Source organism: Pollicipes pollicipes, unplaced genomic scaffold, assembly GCF_011947565.3.
Source record: "Pollicipes pollicipes isolate AB1234 unplaced genomic scaffold, Ppol_2.1 Scaffold_6138;HRSCAF=7277_pilon_pilon_pilon, whole genome shotgun sequence".
Taxonomy (NCBI): Eukaryota; Metazoa; Arthropoda; class Thecostraca; order Pollicipedomorpha; family Pollicipedidae; genus Pollicipes; species Pollicipes pollicipes.
Window position 1 is genome coordinate 29,517,138 of NW_023596818.1, and position 20,646 is coordinate 29,537,783.

The 20,646-nt window shown below is 49.3% G+C and overlaps 1 protein-coding gene across 2 annotated transcripts in view; it reads left to right on the top strand.

Moving 5' to 3' along the window:
- Positions 1-20,646, top strand: part of Ae2 (anion exchange protein Ae2) — a 169,847-nt gene that overhangs the window by 50,664 nt on the left and 98,537 nt on the right. For both annotated transcript variants that reach the window (XM_037229241.1, XM_037229242.1), the window contains exon 2: positions 10,551-10,757. In XM_037229241.1, the coding sequence (XP_037085136.1) occupies positions 10,653-10,757 (105 nt within the window). In that variant the 5' untranslated portion in view covers positions 10,551-10,652. The remainder of the gene's footprint in view (positions 1-10,550; positions 10,758-20,646) is intronic.

The window sequence follows — 20,646 nt, forward strand, 5'->3', positions numbered from 1 at the left end:
ATCAAGCAAGATCCAGCAAGATCCAGTGATCTAGCAAGAATCAAGATGCAGCGCAGGCTTAAGATGGGGATTCAATTTCATCAAGAACCAAGATCCATTTTAAAATTATGTTCCGAAACCAGCAAGAGCCAAAATATTACCAGGAGCTCTTCACAGCAGTTGCTGCTCACACACCCCACTTTTTCAGGTCCAGCAATGTGTGCTGTTCTTAATGTAAATTAATAAAATTAAGTCCATGAACATTGCTGGTTATCTGCTCAGGCTGTTCCTCATATACCATGAAACAAATTTGCTGTTCTTCAATGTTAATAACACTACAAATTCAGAAGAACAAAATCCATAGCGTGTCACGATACAGGTATGATGCAGATCTGCTAGGTCTGCAACTGGGCTGTTAGCAGCGTAATGTTATCCTGAAAGGAAAGGTCCGCTCCTCCGTGCATATATCACAGAAATGATTTATACTATATATATATATATATATATATATATATATATATATGTATATATATATGCACATATCAGTTTTCATAAGAATAGCACAGAATGATTATCAATCAAATGACGCGGCAACCATCCCCAACACCTCGCACACCAACGTGGCGCCACCGCGCGTCACTCATCAAGGCCGCAGATAGGGAAGCTAGGATCACATGTTTCGCTTATCTAAAACCAAAAGGGAATGTGACGTCAAGGAACTGAGGCTGTTGGTGGTGAGGCTACCCCGTGTGAGAATGCGGGACAACGTTTCTATTTTATTGACTTCTCATTGCTCACACCAAAACACACCATCTAACGTGCAATAATCTATTCAAATCATCGACAACAATTTCAGATACAAGCAAGGTTTGTATGTGTTGAAATGTAGCTTCTGATGTAAACAAATGCACTTTGGGCACATGATATGCCGGAAAGCTTGAGACGCAGCTCAAAAGAGGAGAATGAAAATTTCAGATGATTTTTTTCCGAGAATATCATAGCATTTTGCACGGTTCTTTTAGATATTACATTCCAGATATTCTAGAATATTCCATTTTACTCTGTTTATTCTTCTATGCATTTCGAAGGTGGCTAGGAGGTAGACAAATGAAGCAACCATATGCATATATATATATATATATATATATATATATATATATATAGAGCCAGAAAATCACCCCAACATCACAGGCTGCCATCAAAGCTCAGCAATAATTTTCTACACATGCCCAGCCCACCTGCAGACCAAAGTTAGTTCCACATTGATACTGCTTTATCACGCACATAACGAATCTATATCTGCTTGAGCCTTGTACTCAGGCTTCTGGATAGGCTTTATTGTTGTTACAGAGTCAGGGCATGCTGTTTATTTTGACTTGTATGTGATCTACTAATCTGCAATTTTAGAGTTGAGTATTTGGGTTTTGCAGGGTGATTTTTTGGGCCAATTTTTCCAAGGTCCCAAGACTGTCAGAGTACTTCATATTCTGACCTCAGAAGTCTAGTGTTGGTAAAGTAACTAGTGTGAACTGTGAGACATGGTGTTTAGTATTCATGGCATGTTGTTATTTCTGTTGCTCTCCAAAGAACTTATGGGAACCTGGGGCTGGCATTGACGAAAAACAAGTAAAGCCAGGAGCTGAAGCCAGGGCTTATAAATCAACTAATCGGAACCAAGATGCAGGTCTTGTGTTGTTAAAAGAAACAGCGGGAACCAAGATCCAGCATCTTGTTTTGTCGAAACACCAGTGGGCGCCAGGATCCAGAGTATTGTGTTTTTTCAGGATCCAGAGTCTTGGGTTTTGTTTTGTATACGAACCAATGGGAACCAGGATGCAGCATAACGCTTTGTCAAAAGATCCATTGGGAACCAGGATCTAGGGTGTTGTTTTGCCGAAATAACCACTGAGAACCAGGATCCAGGGTCTTGTTTTGTTGAAAGAACTAGTGAGAACCAAGATCCAGGGTCTTGTTTTGTCCCACAATCCATTGGGAATCAATATCCAGGGTTTTACCTTTTCGAAAGAACCACTGAGAACCAGGATCCATGGTCTTATTTTGTTGAAAGAACCGGTGGGAACCAAGATCCAGCATCTTGTTTTGTCGAAAAAACCAGTGGGCGCCAGGACCCAGAGTCTTGTGTTGTCAAAAGAACCCGTGAGAACCAGGATGCAGCATCTTGCTTTGTCGAAAGAACCAATGGGAACCAGGGACCAATATTCGGAGCCAGGCACATATCTGCACACATAAACATACACTGGACTTCGATGTAATCGCCCCCGGGATCAAGAGACCACAGCGGCGGTCAGCTGCGCACAGTAATATTGACACAGTTGTCAAGTCATCCTTCTGGAGACAGTACATACCCTCCAGAGCAGCAGCGCAAATGCTGGTAAAACAATAGATCGCATTTACGCATCATCACACCTGCGCCACAGTCTTTACCACCGTTGGGCTTCACTGCTCTTAACGTGATCATGTCACGATCACAAAACATTAGCCAATTTTCCATGAGCCTCTGCTCATTCTCTCTCTTCAATTGGCTTTTATTCACTCGGCTTGAAAGAATTGTTCCACATTCACCTTGAAATTTTTGAAAGGTAAAACTGCATCCTTTTCTTCGGCGTATCTTTTAGCTAATAATATTGCGAGATTTACAGCGCATGGGAAGCAAGAACCACACAGCGCTCGCGCCAAGCCTTATTCGAGTGGGTCTAAAGTATCGGTTTACAGGAGCTGATGTCTTTCACCAAAAAGCACGCACGGGCTCGCACCTGAAGAAGTAATGCATTGACATATCATTTTCCACACGGAAAGTGTATGCTGGTGATTCTATGACGCGTCTTAAGGGGCATATCTCACATTTGAAGACATGAAGCAAGCATCAGATATGATGAAATAAGCTCTCTTCTAACTCTTGGTATAATTCTTAAGTGGAAAAGACTGTTCTAGACAGAACAATTTCTGTTAATTAGATTTGCTTCTCAATACGTCACAGTTTGATTACGTGATCGTACCTTGCACTTTGATTGGCGGCCTTTTTATCTGGAAATCGTGTTCACGAACGCCAGATATGGACGCGTCAACGATTGTATTCTCTCTTGGTCGTGATCACCGCGTTGCCTATGGAGTGACAGAGTTTAAATGACGTTATTATGACGTCATGAATGCTAAGATGACTTTGAAATGCTCTCCCCGAAGCACTCTCCCCATTTCCGCTGGCGTGTAGCTCAGAAAATAGAGGGAGCTCAGGTCTCTAGAAGGGCAGGGCTGTGACTACACCGAAAGGTCTTAAAGATGGCTATTTTAGTTCAAAATCCAATATAATTGTGGAACACTCCCTTCACGTGCAAGAGCCGTTAAGTGGGTATATACCTATGAAGTATCTGAGGCGGAAGCGATTGAATCTGGGTGGAGGCACAACTGCGGTAAGCATTTTCTAGGTAGCTTGTCCATGTCTCTCAGCCTCATCTCTCCGATTCCCATTTGTAGAACGCTTTTGGACTGCGTATCGTCAACCTCAAAGAATGCGGTTCCTTGGAACGAAAAGCAGCGAGTGGTTTTTCTCGTTATCGGTATTTAAAGCATGCTTGTGCCTACTTCGATTGTAAAGATAGTTACTCCAAGGTCCGCTTCCCATCAACAACTCCCATCTTGCGGGACTTGCACTAAACCGTGATGCCTTAGGTCAGTCCTGGGATTGGGATGCTTCGTACGCAGTTGGATGTACGTCCAGAATCGTCTCTGTCTGACAGTCATGTCTCCAAGGAATTTTATTCCACACATACCCATGTGGAGATGAAAGACAGGACAATTTGCCATCAGGATGCGGTTAAAACCACATAATCTCGTCTCTCACATGCTGCGCCGTGTCCGGTTCAGGTTCGAAGAACCAGGCCCGGAGTCTTTGAAGTAAGTGGGACTGGAAAATGCTTAGCCTGCGTCTAGCAGCCACCCCTTTGGCAAGCCAAGCCCTGCACAGTACATCTATGGGAAGTGGAGCTAGAGATACCGTTGAAAAATTAATTGCTGGTTGAATGCACATTGTTGTAGGCGGACAATCCAGCTAAGTTTCGGGCCATCGTGCACGCAATGCACAAAAAGGATCCTAAGCCTTCCTGCCTTGCACTCAGGAGGAATATTTCACGGGCCACCTTGGGCGGTCTGCCACGCCGGGTAAGCCACCTTGGGCGGTCTGCCACGCCAGGCAAGCCACCTTGGGCGGTCTGCCACGTCAGGCAAGCCACCTTGGGCGGTCTGCCACGCCAGGCAAGCCACCTTGGGCGGTCTGCCACGCCGGGTAAGCCACCTTGGGCGGTCTGCTACGCCAGATAAGCCATCTTGGGCGGTCTGCCACGTCAGGTAAGCCACCTTGGGCGGTCTGCCACGCCGGGTAAGCCACCTTGGGCGGTCTGCCACGCCGGGTAGGCCACCTTGGGCGGCCTGGTGCCACGCCAGGTAAGCCACCTTGGGCGGTCTACCACGTCAGGTAAGCTTCATGAGTAAATTTCAAATTTGCTTTAGCAAACGACTGTGAAAAGTCACGAAGGGAAAAATATTATTCAGGTCAGAAATTATCAGACTTTTGGGAACTGTTTTTCTTCCTTTTATCCTTGAACATCTTTGTGCCTACATGTTCAAACTCCTGTAATTTCACGCATTATAGGATTCAGACATAGTCTGTCTTTGAAGAAAACCAAAGACCTCCAGAGGTGATAACGCCCATGACTGTGGCCTTACCCACTCAAAATATTGCCAGTTCTCAGAATGGGTTATTCAGGTCACCAAATGCACAAACCCCATCGCATAAAAGTATAACAGGCTGCAGCGCACCGCCCGGCCCGCGCCGTCGCGCCTGTCGTCTGCATAAGAGGCGGTCTGGTGACATTCGCCACTGCGAGCGGCCCGGGCCTGGCCAGGCGGCAGCCCGTGCCGCCACACTGCCGCCACAGCGAGCGACCCGGGCCTGGCCAGGAGGCAGTCCGTGCCGCCACACTGCCGCCACAGCGGGAGGCCCGGGCCTGGCCAGGAGGCAGCCCGTGCCGCCATACTGCCGCCACAGCGGGCGGCCCGGGCCTGCCCAGGAGGCAGTCCGTGCCGTCACACTGCCGCCACAGCGGTGCTAGGCACGCGGGGGCACGCTGCCACCGCCCATCTTCCTTCTGGCCGTACAAGGCGCGCGGAAAAGTGTGGCGTTCGCGCGCAAACGGGCCCATTGTCCAGGCCGTGCCCGCGGGCGTCGCTGCGATGACGTCGACGAGCCGCCGGACCAACAAGCCGCTCAACGGCTGCGCTGCAGGGAAAATGCGCCCTAACGGATCGGAAAAAGCGGATGGGTTTTCCCCGCGGTTGGACGCACAGACCGCCCTGTCGCGAGCGACGTGTTTCGGGTCAGCATGTTTGGGCACGGGACGACTCCTGGGCCACGACAGATTGATGCTGCAATGTGTAATGGGTTTCCCATTTGTGTAGTTGATTGAGACGGGTGTTACCGAACGTGTCAGCTGACCAGCCGCATGCTCGTGTTCAAAGTGAAAAGGATGGCGTAGAGCTGAAACTTACCGTCTCAGACCACTAGCCGTGTGGTGAAGCATTTTTTCTTGTGTTGGAACATGACTGTCCACATGATACGCGTCCGTATGGATTAAAACGTATAAACAAATATTTGCTGCAAAAACACCGGTTTCTAATAACATTACATGAAACACATCGCTACAGCCGTAGTGCAACACGCCCACGCACACACACACACACTCACACACACACACACACACACACACACACACACACACACACACACACACACACACACACACACACACACACACACACACACACACACACACACACACACACACACACACACACACACACACACACACAAATTCCTCTGGGCCACAGTACTCGGTCGGGCCCACCCTCTCTACGGGCTTCCGCTGCCCTTCGTCCTGTCCTACCGCATCGGACTATATTGTTGCATGCATCATAATCCATGCACATCACCGTTGGAGCTGAGCTGTCTCTGTGACCGTAATCAGCTTTGGGTAGAGTGGGCACTCTTTCTCCATGTCGGCCCTGCCACGCCGTCCCTCCTCCCCGTCTTCCTCCCCCGCCCTTCCCCCTCCGTCCTTGACGGCGGGTCGGGTCGCGGTCGGTGCGCACACTCATTGACATGATGCTTATCGGCCTACACCATTCCGCTACGCTGTCCGCGCGCCGCATTGTGCTGAAGCGCGCCGTTAACGACACATTTCAGCGAAGCAAATCGTCTTACATAATCCTCGAGCATTGTTCAGTTTGCTTAGGGAGCTGACCAGCCTAGGCCAGTTTGAACGTCTTTTCGTAAAACGCTGTTAGCCCTGGTGTGCGTGAAAAGGGCGAACTCGGTGTGTCGGCGCTGTACGAACGCTGTGTGTCGGCGTTATATGATTACTGGATGCACGTTCGTAACCTTCACAGGAAGCACGGGAAAAACGTATACTGCCTCTTGACGTACAGAATCGAAACAATTAAGAAAAGTGTTCAAAGTCGCAGAAAGTCAACTTCTGTGACAATTTTTCTCAGATGATGGTTGGCGACACATAAAATGCTCTTAAGGTGGCGGAAGCAAACCCAGGGCATAATAGATAGTTAAGCCCTCTTAGATGCGTCGCATAGACCTGTCGCATAAAAGTCGCCGACGTAAAATACTTATTTTCGCATTCATGATTATCTTCTGTTCAAAATGCTGCTTTCATAGCGTACGGATCTTTTTTGACGTTCTTGATCGTTAACTAACATTCTTATCTCACCTGATTCTTAAAACGTCATTCTAAGCGTTTTTTTTCATAAACGTTTTTATGACAAACTAATTTCATCCTTATATTAATTTGCAAGAAACTAAGTTTAAGTCATAAGCTAACAAGGTATGCAAAACACAAAGTATTTTATCAGTCTCTCACGTGCGGTCAGTGGAAGGTATATGGAGCTGTGGCGATTCACCTTGGTAAGGGTTTGCGTTTACGACATTTTGCCGTCCATCTTTTGAGCTTGATGACGTCACCACTATTTAAATGTATGCTACGAAGTTCTCGAATCGCCAAATCAATGTCGGACGTAACTGATATCATATCAGATAGATGTGATGAATTTTCACCCATATTTGATCCTACAAACCTTCGACAAGAAACAAGTCAGCACAATTAGGACTTAAAAGGTGATCCACCTACCTTAGCATCCTTGTTTTTGAAATGTTAGAGAGACGGAAATTGACCTTTTTCGAAGCCTTAATTGCTCCATCACTGGGGCAAATAGGCGCGAAAATGTTTTGATTATATTAATCGGGCTGTAACACAAGCCCCATGAAACATACTTAAAATAATTCTTTCCACTCCCTGAAAAGCTCAGCAGTCATCGATTTTCCACTGGAGTAACTTTTAATTTGCACAAGGCCGGGAATGATTAGCTTCCGTCACATAAAAACCGATAAGGAAATCGCGCTACCCAGCAAAATTTCCTGAGCTGCGATGCGTTATCAAAGAGGCTGAAGATGAATCAGATCACGCACGTAAACTCCACTAGTTCAAACGCGCACAATAGTCGTTTTATTACTCTAGCAGGTGACTCAAACGCTACAATGGTCGCATTAACCACATGCGAGTCATGGGTGCGCGCTATACGTGTCATCGCTGGGTGACCTAACGGCACCGAGAAACAAATGTGCACGTCCTTTCCGCGAGCGTTGGCTTTCTCTGACATGCAACCAGTGTCTGCGTCGATGTCGTGCCTGATATTGCAGAGTGATAACATCAGATAGGTAAATGTATGTGTTTTTCGAAGTCTTCATGCAGCGTTATTCCTGTGTCTGCACTATCTGCGTCATTTGGCATGTAGTGCACGACATAATCTGTTCGGCGAATTGCTTATGTACCGATCCTCACGAATGCCTACAACTCAGCTGCGAATAAATGGCTTGCCTGAGCGGGTGGTAGTAGTAGAGTACATACTGAAGCGCTCTCTGGGGTGCCATGGGTAGCGTGGTGACACAGAGGACTGAGCGCTCGTGCCCAAGATCGGATGCACACATTTCGCGACGTTTCCCTGGCCTTGTGTCTCGGCAACTGCATTGTTCGAATTCTGTGTTATTCTAACGATGATAACGCGACGTGCCGAAGACAAATGTGACCGCATATTCATATGTTTACACCACGAAATAGCTTCTGCTTCCTGTTTCGACTACCGAAAATGTGACATCTGGGTGGACGACATATTGGGAATGGAGGCATCTCTGGTGAGCACCAGCTGGCAGTTGCTACGTATCAGAGCATGAACTCGCAGACCCAGGAGCCTGCCGGGGGCACCTCGCCTCTGCGTGGAGGCTCTTCGATTTACTGAGATATAGACTGCTGTCTTCAATATATTGTTGTCCCGTAAACCGCTTCACTGAGTGCGCCGTTGTCCTTCTACCTCGAGGTTTCGGAAGAAAGAAAGTTTCTGTGGGCACGGACTCGGCAGCTCCTAAGTGACATGAAAGCCATCTAGATAATGGCCAAAACGAAATTGAGTGTAGTGGAGGAAAAACAGAACCCAAACACCGGGTCATCACAAACAAAAGTGGTTGTCAAGAAGTGCTGGCTTGTGAAGTGCTCGTCAAGAAGTGCCAAACAAGAGTGCTTGCTGGAGCGGCTCGAGTTGTTAGATATTAGTCAAACATTCAGCTAGATGCGTGGTGCGCGTGAGATTCTGCTCAGGTGTAAGGTGGGCGAGTATGTCTCTCACGGTGCTAAATTGGTTGGTGGGCACTGTTGTCGAGGCGATCCAGGGTTCAGGATATGTTTCACTGATTTACATTTGTAAGTCAGTGCGTAGGATGGTCTGCAATCGTTGAAATATGGAAAGCAGGTCGGTAAAATTGAGTGGTCAGAAAAAATCAACTTCATCAGTAAATCTATTTAAAACACATGGCATAACCAGGCATTTTCTCTGCTAGATCATTCGTGTATTCCCATGCATCAGTGACCCTCTCCTGACCTTAAAGTTCCTGTTAAAGTTGGCAGGTGGCTGAATTCCATATCGTGGACTGTTACGACGATTGTGCATGCTGACCAGCCTGCTGACCTACCTGGTGACCAGCCACACACAGGAACTGAGCCGCAGCGCCGAGTGATGTGCCGAACACTAGCCAAGCCAACGTTTGGAATGGCTTCTTGTATGATGGAGACACTGATAGCCCGTTGCATTAGGACAGGTTTTCATAGCTGTAGTGCACTGCTTTTTTTCATTGCCTCACCCCCCACCAAAATGACCCCCAAATGCGGAGTACTCTTTTGGCCAGAGACTGGACCCTGATTCGGGCATGGCTAGGGGTTCGGGCAGTTTGTTAATGGTACAATACGACCGTCGTTTGCGATGAAAGTGATTTTGCCTGTCGGTAAGCTCACAATCGTTTCGTGGGATTTCAACGCGAGCAATACGTTTCATCATTTTGAACTCACATAGCCTTAACGTCTTGGCTATTGGAATGCGGATAGGGAACAATCAGCCAATAACCAGCACATCGAACCCAAATGTTCGCCAGTAATCAATCGGGAAGCGGTGAGCGTCATTTTAGAAAACTGTCCTAAAGTGCAATGTACCGTGACCTGATCCATGGGCAAATAGCTGAAATTGTTTTAACCAATATCCACTAGAAATAGTTTCTATCTAAGCATCAGCTTGGTCAGTCATCAAAAACACAAGCCATTCCAAATTCCTCGGCTTCTTTCATGCGGTTTGTGAGCGGCTAAAAGCCGGCCAATTTTCAGGCCATGCCATGCATAAACCCACTCGTGAACCGGTGATCCTCTGCCTTCAGAACGTTTCAGAACGTTTTCAGGGTGATTTCGACGATACTTGTACTTCTCCATCGGCCCATGAGACCGAGTGCGGCGCAACACGTCTCTTGCTTGTACCTCTGACTCCATTCTGAATAGCTCCCATGCTGTCCTATAAGCGCCGACCCCGTTCCGAACGGCTCATCTAGGTCGCTCCATCATTTTCTTCCATCTATTGACGTTTTCATCCGGTTCCGTGCTCCCTCACTGGCGAGGACCCAACTTTTGATGCAAAATTTTATCATCATTTACTCCCCGTTTAATGATCCGTCGCGGTGGGTAACCAGGACTTTAATGAACCAAACTCCGCCGTGATAAGTCAGTGCGCATAGCGTGTCGTTCACGCATACGCGGAACACATGAGAACCACTGGACGTGTCAGTGGATGCAAAATGATGACACAGTCGAAGCGCCAATAAACCCCAATGTTAGCAGCTAGCAGACAAAGTAGTGACATGTGGACAGCGCATGCAACTCTGTTGTTCCACGGAATAAGCGACCTGACTTGACATAGTGAATTGATCCCGGGTCAGCAGCCGTGGCAGCGTCCAGCTTACTGGACCCTTCCCTCTCGGCTCTCGTGCAGGGCACGTGACATGAGCTGGAGACAACTTCACCCCGGATAGTGACTCATCCCTCTCGTCTCTCATGCAGAGCACGTGACATGACCTGGCGACAACTTTACCCCGGATACTGACTCATCCCTCTTCTCTCGTGCAGGAGACGTGAGCTGGCCCATCATGGTGAGCTGACCCAGGTCAGCGGTCGGAGCGCCACTGTCAGCTTGACCCACCGCCACCCCGCGGCGCCGGCCTGAGCACCATGCCTCGGGAGAGGCGGGTCAAGTTCGACCGGCTGGCCACCGCCGAGGCCGAGGAGGACCAGGACCGCGGCATCGAGTTCACCACGCCTCGGCGGCCGCGACCGGTCAGTCTCCACACCTCCTCCCTCCCCGGCTCCGGCGGGGTCAGCTCGGTCGGGTCACTATCGGCCACCTGGAAAGGCCGGCGCCGGCGCAGGATGTGCCAGTCCGTCGCTAGCTGGCCGGCGGGTGCCGGGTGAGGCGTCAAACACCCTGTAACGGCAGTGGTCGCGGAGGCTCAGGGATCTCAAGTGGCGGTTTACTACATCACCTCGCAAAATGCCTGTGCTGACGATCGAGGTGTTTGGGCGCGACGACATCAGAACTGAGTTGGTGCGACGGCGCACAGTGACTTCAGCAGACAAATGACACCCTAAATCTCCAGGAAGATGCCAGGCTGCAGACTGGCTTTCATAGCAGCATGCTGTGAACGACGCTATACCATTCAGGGAAAAAACACTCGATGCACGGTCGATTTCTGAGAGCTATCCTTAATTGGGAGCTGCAGAATGATGCTTAAATATTCGCTTCAAAGCACAATAACATAAGAAACGTTCAAACTATCCGATGTTCTTTTCCGAACATAATATTCCGTTTTCTTAGCCAAGCGTCATGAGAACAGACATGAACAAAGCCAGCGTTCCGTGTGAGCGCACCATTTCAGGAGACCTTTAGCGACGACGGCTTTTGATGACATCCATAAACCATTTCAAACAAGCACTATGCGCTTTTCAAAGATGCTCCCCATATTTGCGGGAGAAGCCTCTAACAAATTGACTGCGAACAGCTAACACTCATGATAACTTGGCTCCGATCTAAGTCGAACACCATCCATCCCTGTACTAGCCGCCTCGGTTCGCACCCCGGGCGCGGTCTGTGGAGCGGCGCGCGCCAGTTGCATCCCTTCAGTGACGTTGTCCACCGCGACGTCATTCAGAGCCGTGGATACAACGATGGCTGGAAGGAGAACATTATTGTCAACGGTGGATGCAGCTGCGCCTCCCACATCTCCAAAAGTGATCCTAGCATTGTAAAAGCAATCCACAGCATTGCTTGGAAACAATCGACCTACACAATGCAGTTGAATGCTTGACATTTCCGGCGGAGTTCCGCATTTGCGTAGGAGCAGCGAAACTTCACCCAATGCCATTCAAAGCGGCGGCAGCAGACCGGCATCAGCGCCGGCCACATTAGCACAATCAGCACTGTGACACAGGTCATCGTGCAGCGGTCGCCTGCCGGTGGCGGCCGGGCGCACTGGCGGCGGCGCGACCCACTGAGATGTTCCCGAGAAATCAGACCGACGACGGCGTGCAGGTGTAGGTGGAGGCCGGCCACCGCCCGCGCATGTGGCGATGTTCCGCTGGACGGCCGACGCAGTGCACGGGCCGGCCTGTGGTCCTTTGCCGCGGAAAATATCGCTACAACTCTCGCGTTGCACGGGAATTGGTCCGATCCGAGGCTTGCTCGCGCCGCACGAGCAGGTTACGTCTCGTCTTTTTCTCTGTACACGCTTTTCCACTCAGAGGTTATGATCGGGCATGCCTGTCGGAGAGAGGTGTTGCAGCTCCTGGTCCTGGCGCGCTCACCCGCTGGTGCTCAGGTCAGTGGCAGTGGCGCTTCTCCTCAGCGGGCAGGGTCGGCTTCACACACGAGGGTAGAATGGGCGACATTTGATTGCGCAGGTTCTCGAATACTGACCACTATGCACACAGCTATAAGTGGTATGACCAGATGTATGCGCACATATAAGCTGCCAGGGCTCGTCCCCCTCTCTTGCCAAATTGATGACACTCATTGCATATACGTACATTACTAGACGTTGATAATAAAAAATTCCAGGTAGACTAGTAAAAATAAGAAAATTGAGAACTCGTTTGTTGGTTTACATCAAGTAAGAAATAGCGCACGCCTTCGTCATGCTAAACTCGGTTTTCACTGAAAATTCGTGAGCTATCCCACCCCCTCCCATTATGTAAGCCTGCTTACGACATAGGGCATGGTGCCTGTACAGCACGCGCATGCATAGCGTACGTACATACATTCATATAAGTCGTGTATTTAGAGTCAACAGTGCAGACCTTCACATATGACAATTTATTTACCTTATTCATTTTCCGCTACCCGTGGGATGGCCCATACCCGCCTGTTACCCACTTGTAATAAGTTGTAACCCCCTTTTCATTTGTTCCAGTCCCTATGCCTAAATTATTGGAAAGTTTGTAGATTACATTCAAACTTACCGTTTTTTCGCTGATAATTGTAAAACCAGTGTAAATGGAGCTTATTGTGACTGAAGGGGGTGCAAGCAGTAGCAATGTAGTAACGTTTCTTGAAGCACCTAGTTGGGATTCTGCAAACAGTTTGCTTATACCTGCAGCCATACCCCAGATTTTTCTAAAACCCGTGCGCACCCCAGGCACCCATTCCATAGGAGCGCCCGAGAGCTTACCAAAATCCTTGAAGGATCCTAGCACAGCGACATGTCAGTGTTCAACAGTGACACTGGAAACGCGTGGTCGTGGTACTTCCATTCTTGGGCGCGTACAGTGAACAGCTCGGTACCTGCGGGAAAGTGAACAGCTCGGTACCTGCAGGAAAGTGAACAGCTCGGTACCTGCGGGACAGGGAACAGCTCGGTACCTGCGGGACAGGGAACAGCTCGGTACCTGCGGGACAGGGAACAGCTCGGTACCTGCGGGACAGGGAACAGCTCGGTACCTGCGGGACAGGGAACAGCTCGGTACCTGCGGGACAGGGAACAGCTCGGTACCTGCGGGACAGGGAACAGCTCTGTACCTGCGGGACAGGGAACAGCTCGGTACCTGCGGGAAAGTGAACAGCTCGGTGCCTGCGGGACAGGGAACAGCTCGGTGCCTGCGGGAGCCCCGAACCGCGAGCCGACCGGCGCCGCCGGCTGGTGCCCGGGCCGGCCCGACCCCGCGGCCCCGCGAGGACTGGCTGCCCCGCGGCCCGTCAGCCCTCCCCGCCTCTTGTGTTGCTCTCTGGCAGGCCACGGGCGCACACAGCTCAGGGCCCGTCGGAGGCGCTCTGTGCGAACTGGACGCGCCTCCCCGCCTCTTGTGTTGCTCTCTGGCAGGCCACGGGCGCACACAGCTCAGGGCCCGTCGGAGGCGCTCTGTGCGAACTGGACGCGCCTCTCCGCCTCTTGTGTTGCTCTCTGGCAGGCCACGGGCGCACACAGCTCAGAGCCCGTCGGAGGCGCTCTGTGCAAACTGGACGCGCCTCCCCGCCTCTTGTGGCGCTCTCTGGCAGGCCACGGGCGCACACAGCTCAGGGCCTGTCGGGGACGCTCTGTGCGAACTGGACGCGCCTCCCCGCCTCTTGTGGCGCTCTCTGGCAGGCCACGGGCGCACACAGCTCAGGGCCCATCGGAGCCGCTCTGTCCGAACTGGACACCTATAGCACTGGTTCTCTCCGATTCAGGCGCGTCTTCGCGCATCTGGTGATGCAAAAAGCGCATCTAGTGGGCGCCAATAAGGGACGGTGGGAAATCATTCCGAGATATTACGGTTTGCTGCTTCAGCACAGGGTGGTATGGCACTAGGGGAGGGGGAGAGGAAGAAATATACTTTCATTTCAGCCAATTTGAGATTTTCTTTTTGATAGAACGAAGACAGGCATTTTTGATGGGCACATCACTTTAAGCGCATACATGCTTTATAGATTCGGCATTGTGGCGATTGGCCAAAAAACATTGGCCTGCTTTCCTGTCGTGTTACTTTCGCTTTATACTGTTCGAGTAATTAACTATGCCCAAACGAAGGGCAATTAGCTGACGCTCCATTTTATAAACGGAGTGCATCGCGATGTCTGCCCCCGTTTATAAAACTAAAAAAGAAGAGCGATCATCTGCACTACCACCCACATGTAGAAGAAATGCAACGAGATGCTTGTCATGCGCGATTTTTCGGCGAATTAGCCAGGTTGTAGTAACCTCTGTCGTGTCTGTAAAATTCGGCACCTCCCACCTCCCGAACAAAGCATGCAATCAAATCCAAGCCATATACCTTTTGGTGACAGATACCTAGTATAAACGTTGAGAATCGGAAAAAAACTTGTGCGCGTTGTCTCGTTACCAGATTCGTAAGCCTTGCCAGTGGCATTAGCGGCATTTTGACAGCGCGCTCAGTACAAATATCCTTAACAGCTTTAACGTCAAGAATGGTCTTGAAACACTATAACCCTGTCCCGCACACTCTTTTCACATGAAATGTGCATTGCATTTGATCCGATTACTCAGAATGAGCTCAAATTTAATGCAGTCAGGTTAAAAATGTAGGAGCGCACGTTGAATCAGGCCAGCACAATGAAACCCAATAGCCCGATAACAGTTCAAGGGGAAACTGATACCGTGGGGAGGCGACCTTCGCGTGAACCACGCTTTTTATATGGCACCCAAAAGGTATTTGCGCACCAATTGGTGCTCTACTTAAAGTTGTGGAAACATGGATGAACACTCCCGCACTTCCTTAAAATTTGGGCAGCGAAAGTCCTTGTTTAAATACAGCTCATGGTTGTGGAGGCCCTTGACTTGGCTGATAATAAATACGATGATTGTTATCATGCAGGTAGATGAGGGAGATCTGATGTCAGTAGCTACTTCCAGTTACGCGCCTGGCTGTTCTTGCGAAACATGGCGTGATCTATTTTTACAGTGAGGTTTTTCCGTCGTCCTGCACGTATACATTTTCCTGCTTTCCAGATGTCTGAATCAGCAGCGTATTGCTTAAAATTTAAGACCTTTGAGCTGGTTTTACAGCTGGGATGTTACAACGGTGGCCATTCGCATTATGCATCGTCAGCAAACTGAGTTACTCGGTCATAAAACGCTCACTCTTCGCGTTTGATCTGAGCTTAAGCCGGCGCTGCACACTGCCTGCGGTAAAATACTTCCAGGCGAACTATAGAAGGTGTGTACAGAGGTGCACTTTTTCTACGCGTTGTGGTGGAATTTGAACTGGAATGCTGCAGATGGAAGCATTCGATGCAGTGGCATTGCCAGCTGCGGTTGTTTTGACCTATCATGGGTGGATGCAAAATATGCTAGTAGACAAAACATTTGCAAACAGAGGCGTAGTATATTTCGTCTGACGCACTGTTTCAATCGCTCCTCGACATGTTTTGCACTACAGATTGCGTCGATTCTTTGCTCTGACAATTGAATTTACTTCCACTGTTCTGCGCGGCGGTCAGCTGCACAAGTATTTTGTCCCTGTCGTCCCGGGACTCGATCCGTATTTGCATTTTACGTTTCTCGTTAATAAGGCTGACTATTGAGCCAAGACGTGGTCATGTCCTGAGCGTGCTGTCTAGCCCACGGTGGCGCAGCCGCTGTGGATCCGCGCCAGGCCCTATCGTCGCTGGTTATTGGCTGCTGGGCCGATGGATGGTCATTCAGCACACATCGCCCAGTCTGGTGTTCTGTTCAGTGCAGGACGGCGACTACATTAAAGCGTTTTGTCCAGACATTTTTTTATGATAAAGCCGATACCATTGGAATGCTGGGAAGGAGCGGTGCCTGAACATGATGGCTGTTTTACCTTGTCCGCGCGGCCTTGAACGGTGGGGATTCGTATGAAGAACTTTCGCCCTTATCGAAAAGTGAAAAAAACACCTCGCGTGCTTAATTACACTGTTCCAGGGCTTCGTGACGAGGACGTGCACTGCAGGCTTTTTTGGTCTGCTCTGCCACTCAGGGTTCGCTGAAGAATACGGAGTGGACTCAAAAGAAGTTTTGGCACGTTGCATTCCGAATCAGGTCTCAGGTCGCCATGGGTGAAGGACAGTACAGTGCCTGGCTTTTTTGCCATCCGTCTCCCTTTGTTTGGACTGGCATGGGACCCGCGACGAATAAGGCTGTCATCGTCTCCTATCATTTGCGCTTGGTCTGAATTAGGTAACTGAGGTAGTGTGCTCACTGTGTCTAGTTATCAATCTGCTTATGTTTATTTTCGGCATCATTCAGTCACTCCTGCCAATTTTCACACGGGCATGCTCACTTCTTTAAAGGGAGCCTCTCAGTGAAAAAGACCGACAGTCGTGACGAAACTCTATCTGATAAGAATATACCGTTTGCCCTGGAAGCCATAATCTATTTTACACTAAAAATGCAATCTTACGATCCTAATGCGAGAAGTCTGAAAAGTTGAGCTTTTTATTGCTTTTGCGACAACAATGTTTCAAAATATAATCAAATCAGGACTGTTAGCTGATAAACCCTGCCACTGTGAACCCTGCTCACCGGTGGGGCGTGTTCAGTCTTATTATTGACCCAAAGCACGTGGTGTGCAGCATAGCACCCCGGCTACGCGGTGATTTCTGACTGGCCACTACCAACCGGACTCCCCATCGAACTGACCTCCATGGCAGTTTTAACAACTCTCTATTGGCCTCCTCTCCACAACTCTGCTATTGGCCTCTGAAATCCTGCCACTCGCCCTGCTCACCCACTGCCTGGTTTCTGCCATTGTATTTTTATCATGTAATTTTTATGGCAATGAAAAATAAATAAATATTAATGTAATTTTTATTCATGGAATTTCGTGTAGAGGCTGCTGCTATTTCACAATTCAGGTATCCTTTTAAAGGTTTTCAATATTCTTGGCCTCTTAACTCGGTTTTGCTACTCTCAAACGACATGGCTGCCACATTTGCACAAGTTATCATGATGTGGTAAATTCTCACTGTTAATGTACAACATTGCTTGAGGCTACGTTGTCAAATATTTACATCGTCTGCTGGGATCCTCTACTTTCAAATCGATCGTGACATTTGCTGTGTTTTCAGCACCAGATTATTTATGTTTTGATGCTTGTACTTGAGCTCCGTTTGCCAGCTCCTTGTTCTCTTTTTTCCCGTCTGTTCACTATACCACAGTTAATGATGCTAAAGTACCCAGTTGTGACCCAGATTGGCTTCCTTATACATGACGAGATTCTCGCCATAACACTGACACTCAAACTATCTTTGATTGGCGCCATGGAGCCACGCATGTCGGAAATAGGTACATAAACTTTTGACCCTAAGCTTCCGATAATCAGAAAAAGATGATGAAGCTAAAGAGAGAAAGCCTCAACCGTCTGTGCCGCGCAAAAGGAGGCAGCTTGTAGTTGTGCCTCATGAAATCGGCCACAGGCCCAGGGTACTCCGCGTTAATGGCGGCACGCGATGCGGCACAAGAGGCCGCGGGCTCACCGATTGCCAAACCCCTGACGTCACCAGCCCCGCGCCAGCGAGTAGCCTTGAGGCTGCTGTTATTTGCAATGGCCATGGGGAGCAGTTATTCGAGGGTTTAAAAGCACAATGGCATGCAACTGGTGTCGTTGATTGCAGTGGCAGGCGGTGAGGGTCCGCTGGACCGTCTCGCTCGCCTCGCCTCGGCTGCTGAGGCGCTTGCGAGAGGACGCTAGCCATGGCCGTGGGTTCAACGGAGGGAGGCTAAGTATCGTTCCCAAGTTTGTCTGTTTTTTTGGTAGGCCTTTGATGCTTTCCGGTATTGATCGTAAGAAGGAAGGACTTTTTCACGTTTTCATAGACGGTGTCATCGGGTACGTTGAAGGGATGCTTTGAGATCCGGTATTCCTAAGAGGAACGTGTTGCGAGGACCCTGAATCCACCATCGACCATTCAACGATGTCCCCACAGGGTGAGTCTTTGGCGCATATTTTGATTATAGCCTGTTCAGCAGCCACGCAGCCAGCAGCCAGCAGCGTAGCCAGTACACACTGCCACCCATCGGTCAGCATGATTTCTGACCGCCTGGCGCAGGGAGTGTGCTGTTACGCCCGATGTTAGTTAGAGCTGTTTGCTGTTTGACCCGAAGCTTAGGCCCGCCACTGTAATTAAGATGAGTTGCATTTGGCTGTTTTACGCTCCCAGATGCACTTTGTAGTGGCGCGTGCAGCGACAGCTCGCCAGCGTCATAATCGCATATTTTCTGGTTGTAGTAGCCTCTGAGTGTGGCATTCTCTAGAACGCGTTTTTTCCGCGACCTGTTGCTACAAATACTCATTGAATTTGGTTCTCACTGCGCGGCATGTCATAGCCGCTCCGTGCCAGCTCCCATGGCTTGCTGCCAGGTTACTGTCTTTGACGAAATCAAAGAAGTCCATCGCTATTGCTAGCCACCAACCAACACGACCTGCCATCCAAGTGGTCCGGTGTCCGGCACTCCACTAACTCATCGACGCAAACGCCGAAAAACGTCAAAACACTTTTTATGTCAGATTGAGCTCCATATCCCGCTTCATCCTTTCATCTCCAGGGCAACGATGGCTTGGACGTGATCATGACTCTGGCTCCGGCGCAGACCTGTCACGTGTAGCCCTTCGCTTGCGGGAGATGCCTCTTATCTTACCAATGGGTGACGGGGGTGTTGGTACCGCTCCTTCACTACTTGATTATACATAGATTTATTGACGTCATACCGAATGTCGTACAGGCTGCAAGAGCACTTCACAAAACAGGTGGCTATCATTGTGTTATTTCATGAGTTATGTTTGCGTAGAATTTGAGGAACAGCTGCCAAAAAGGGGTCAATAGATCGAGCGTAACACATCTGGATAAAACTTATCAGACGGCGATGTAGGATGGTTGGGAATACAGTGGGCTGACGCCAGTTGTACCGGTCAGGATGTTGCACTCAACAGGGGGCATCAAGGATATACAAGTAAGATTTGTCCTGTCTGTAGTGGCCTGCAGTATTGAATTTTGCATTTGTGGTGGCTACTGCCGATAGAACGCGTGTAATGAAATTGCAATAAATACTGCTAAACTGGGGCATACGTATACGCACTACGACTTGAGGACGCATACTTAGGTGACAGTGCCACTTCCGATCACACGCTGACGGAACAGAGCACGATCGGCGCTAGTTGCGAGCGGCCGGCTACGAACAGGCCACCCGGCGGCAGCGCCGCCGACCAGCGCCGAACACGTGACCGTAGTCGGCGATCCTGGTCCCGCCCTTCGCTGTCGGGTCGAGGAATAGCTGGCTAGGCGGTATGCATTGCGTTGGTTGTCTCCACTATTACCGTTAACGTCAGCACGTGCAATGTCGGGATTGGAACTTCCTTGGCCCGCTTTTCCAGTTTTAAAAAGGCATCTGGCAGGCCATCGCACTGCCGTCCAATGGTACAAAGGCCTAAGCGCCAATAGGTAAAAAAGCACTTAGCCCTTTTGCCTTTGGCCGGCAGTTTAGTTAATGTTCCGAAGTGCCATTTTAAACGCATTGTTGCAGACTTAAGCTTGCTTTGATTTCCTGACAAATTTACCCATATCCACCACCTTTCTCAACACATGGCCGCTATACAAAGTCGCTAGTCATCATGTGTCACTGAATGTCGATTGTGACTCACAACAGACTGGTGCTGCTTTGCCCCACTGCCACTGCATTGTCCGGCAAAACCATTCTGTGATGCACCGAAGGAAACAAAAAATCCGGCCTGCTGTATTTGCCTTTATGTGCGAATACAGTTTTTTAGAGCATTGTTCGAGGAGTTGTGTGGAATAGTTCAACTGTAATTCAATCATCAATACGTAATCGTTTGATTACGTCATCGTACCATGCACACAATTGATTGAGAGCAAATGTACAGCTGCTATATTTGGAAATCGTATCCACGAAAACCAGATACGAACGACTCGACAGTTACATTTTCTTGGCCTTGATCGCTGCACGGCTAATGGAATGACAGAATATAAATAACCTCATCATCAAATCATGGATGCCTGGGCGACCTTGAAATAGTCTCCCTGAAATAGTCTGCACAGCCTCGCGGGCGTGTAGTTCGGAAACTAGACAGACTTAGGTCTTAAGGAAGGCAGGGCTATGGACTGCACCGAGTGATCTTCAATATGGCTATTTCAGTTCAAACCCCCATATAGATGGGAAACACTCCCTTTGAAGAAGTGAAGAATAACTGCACCGCT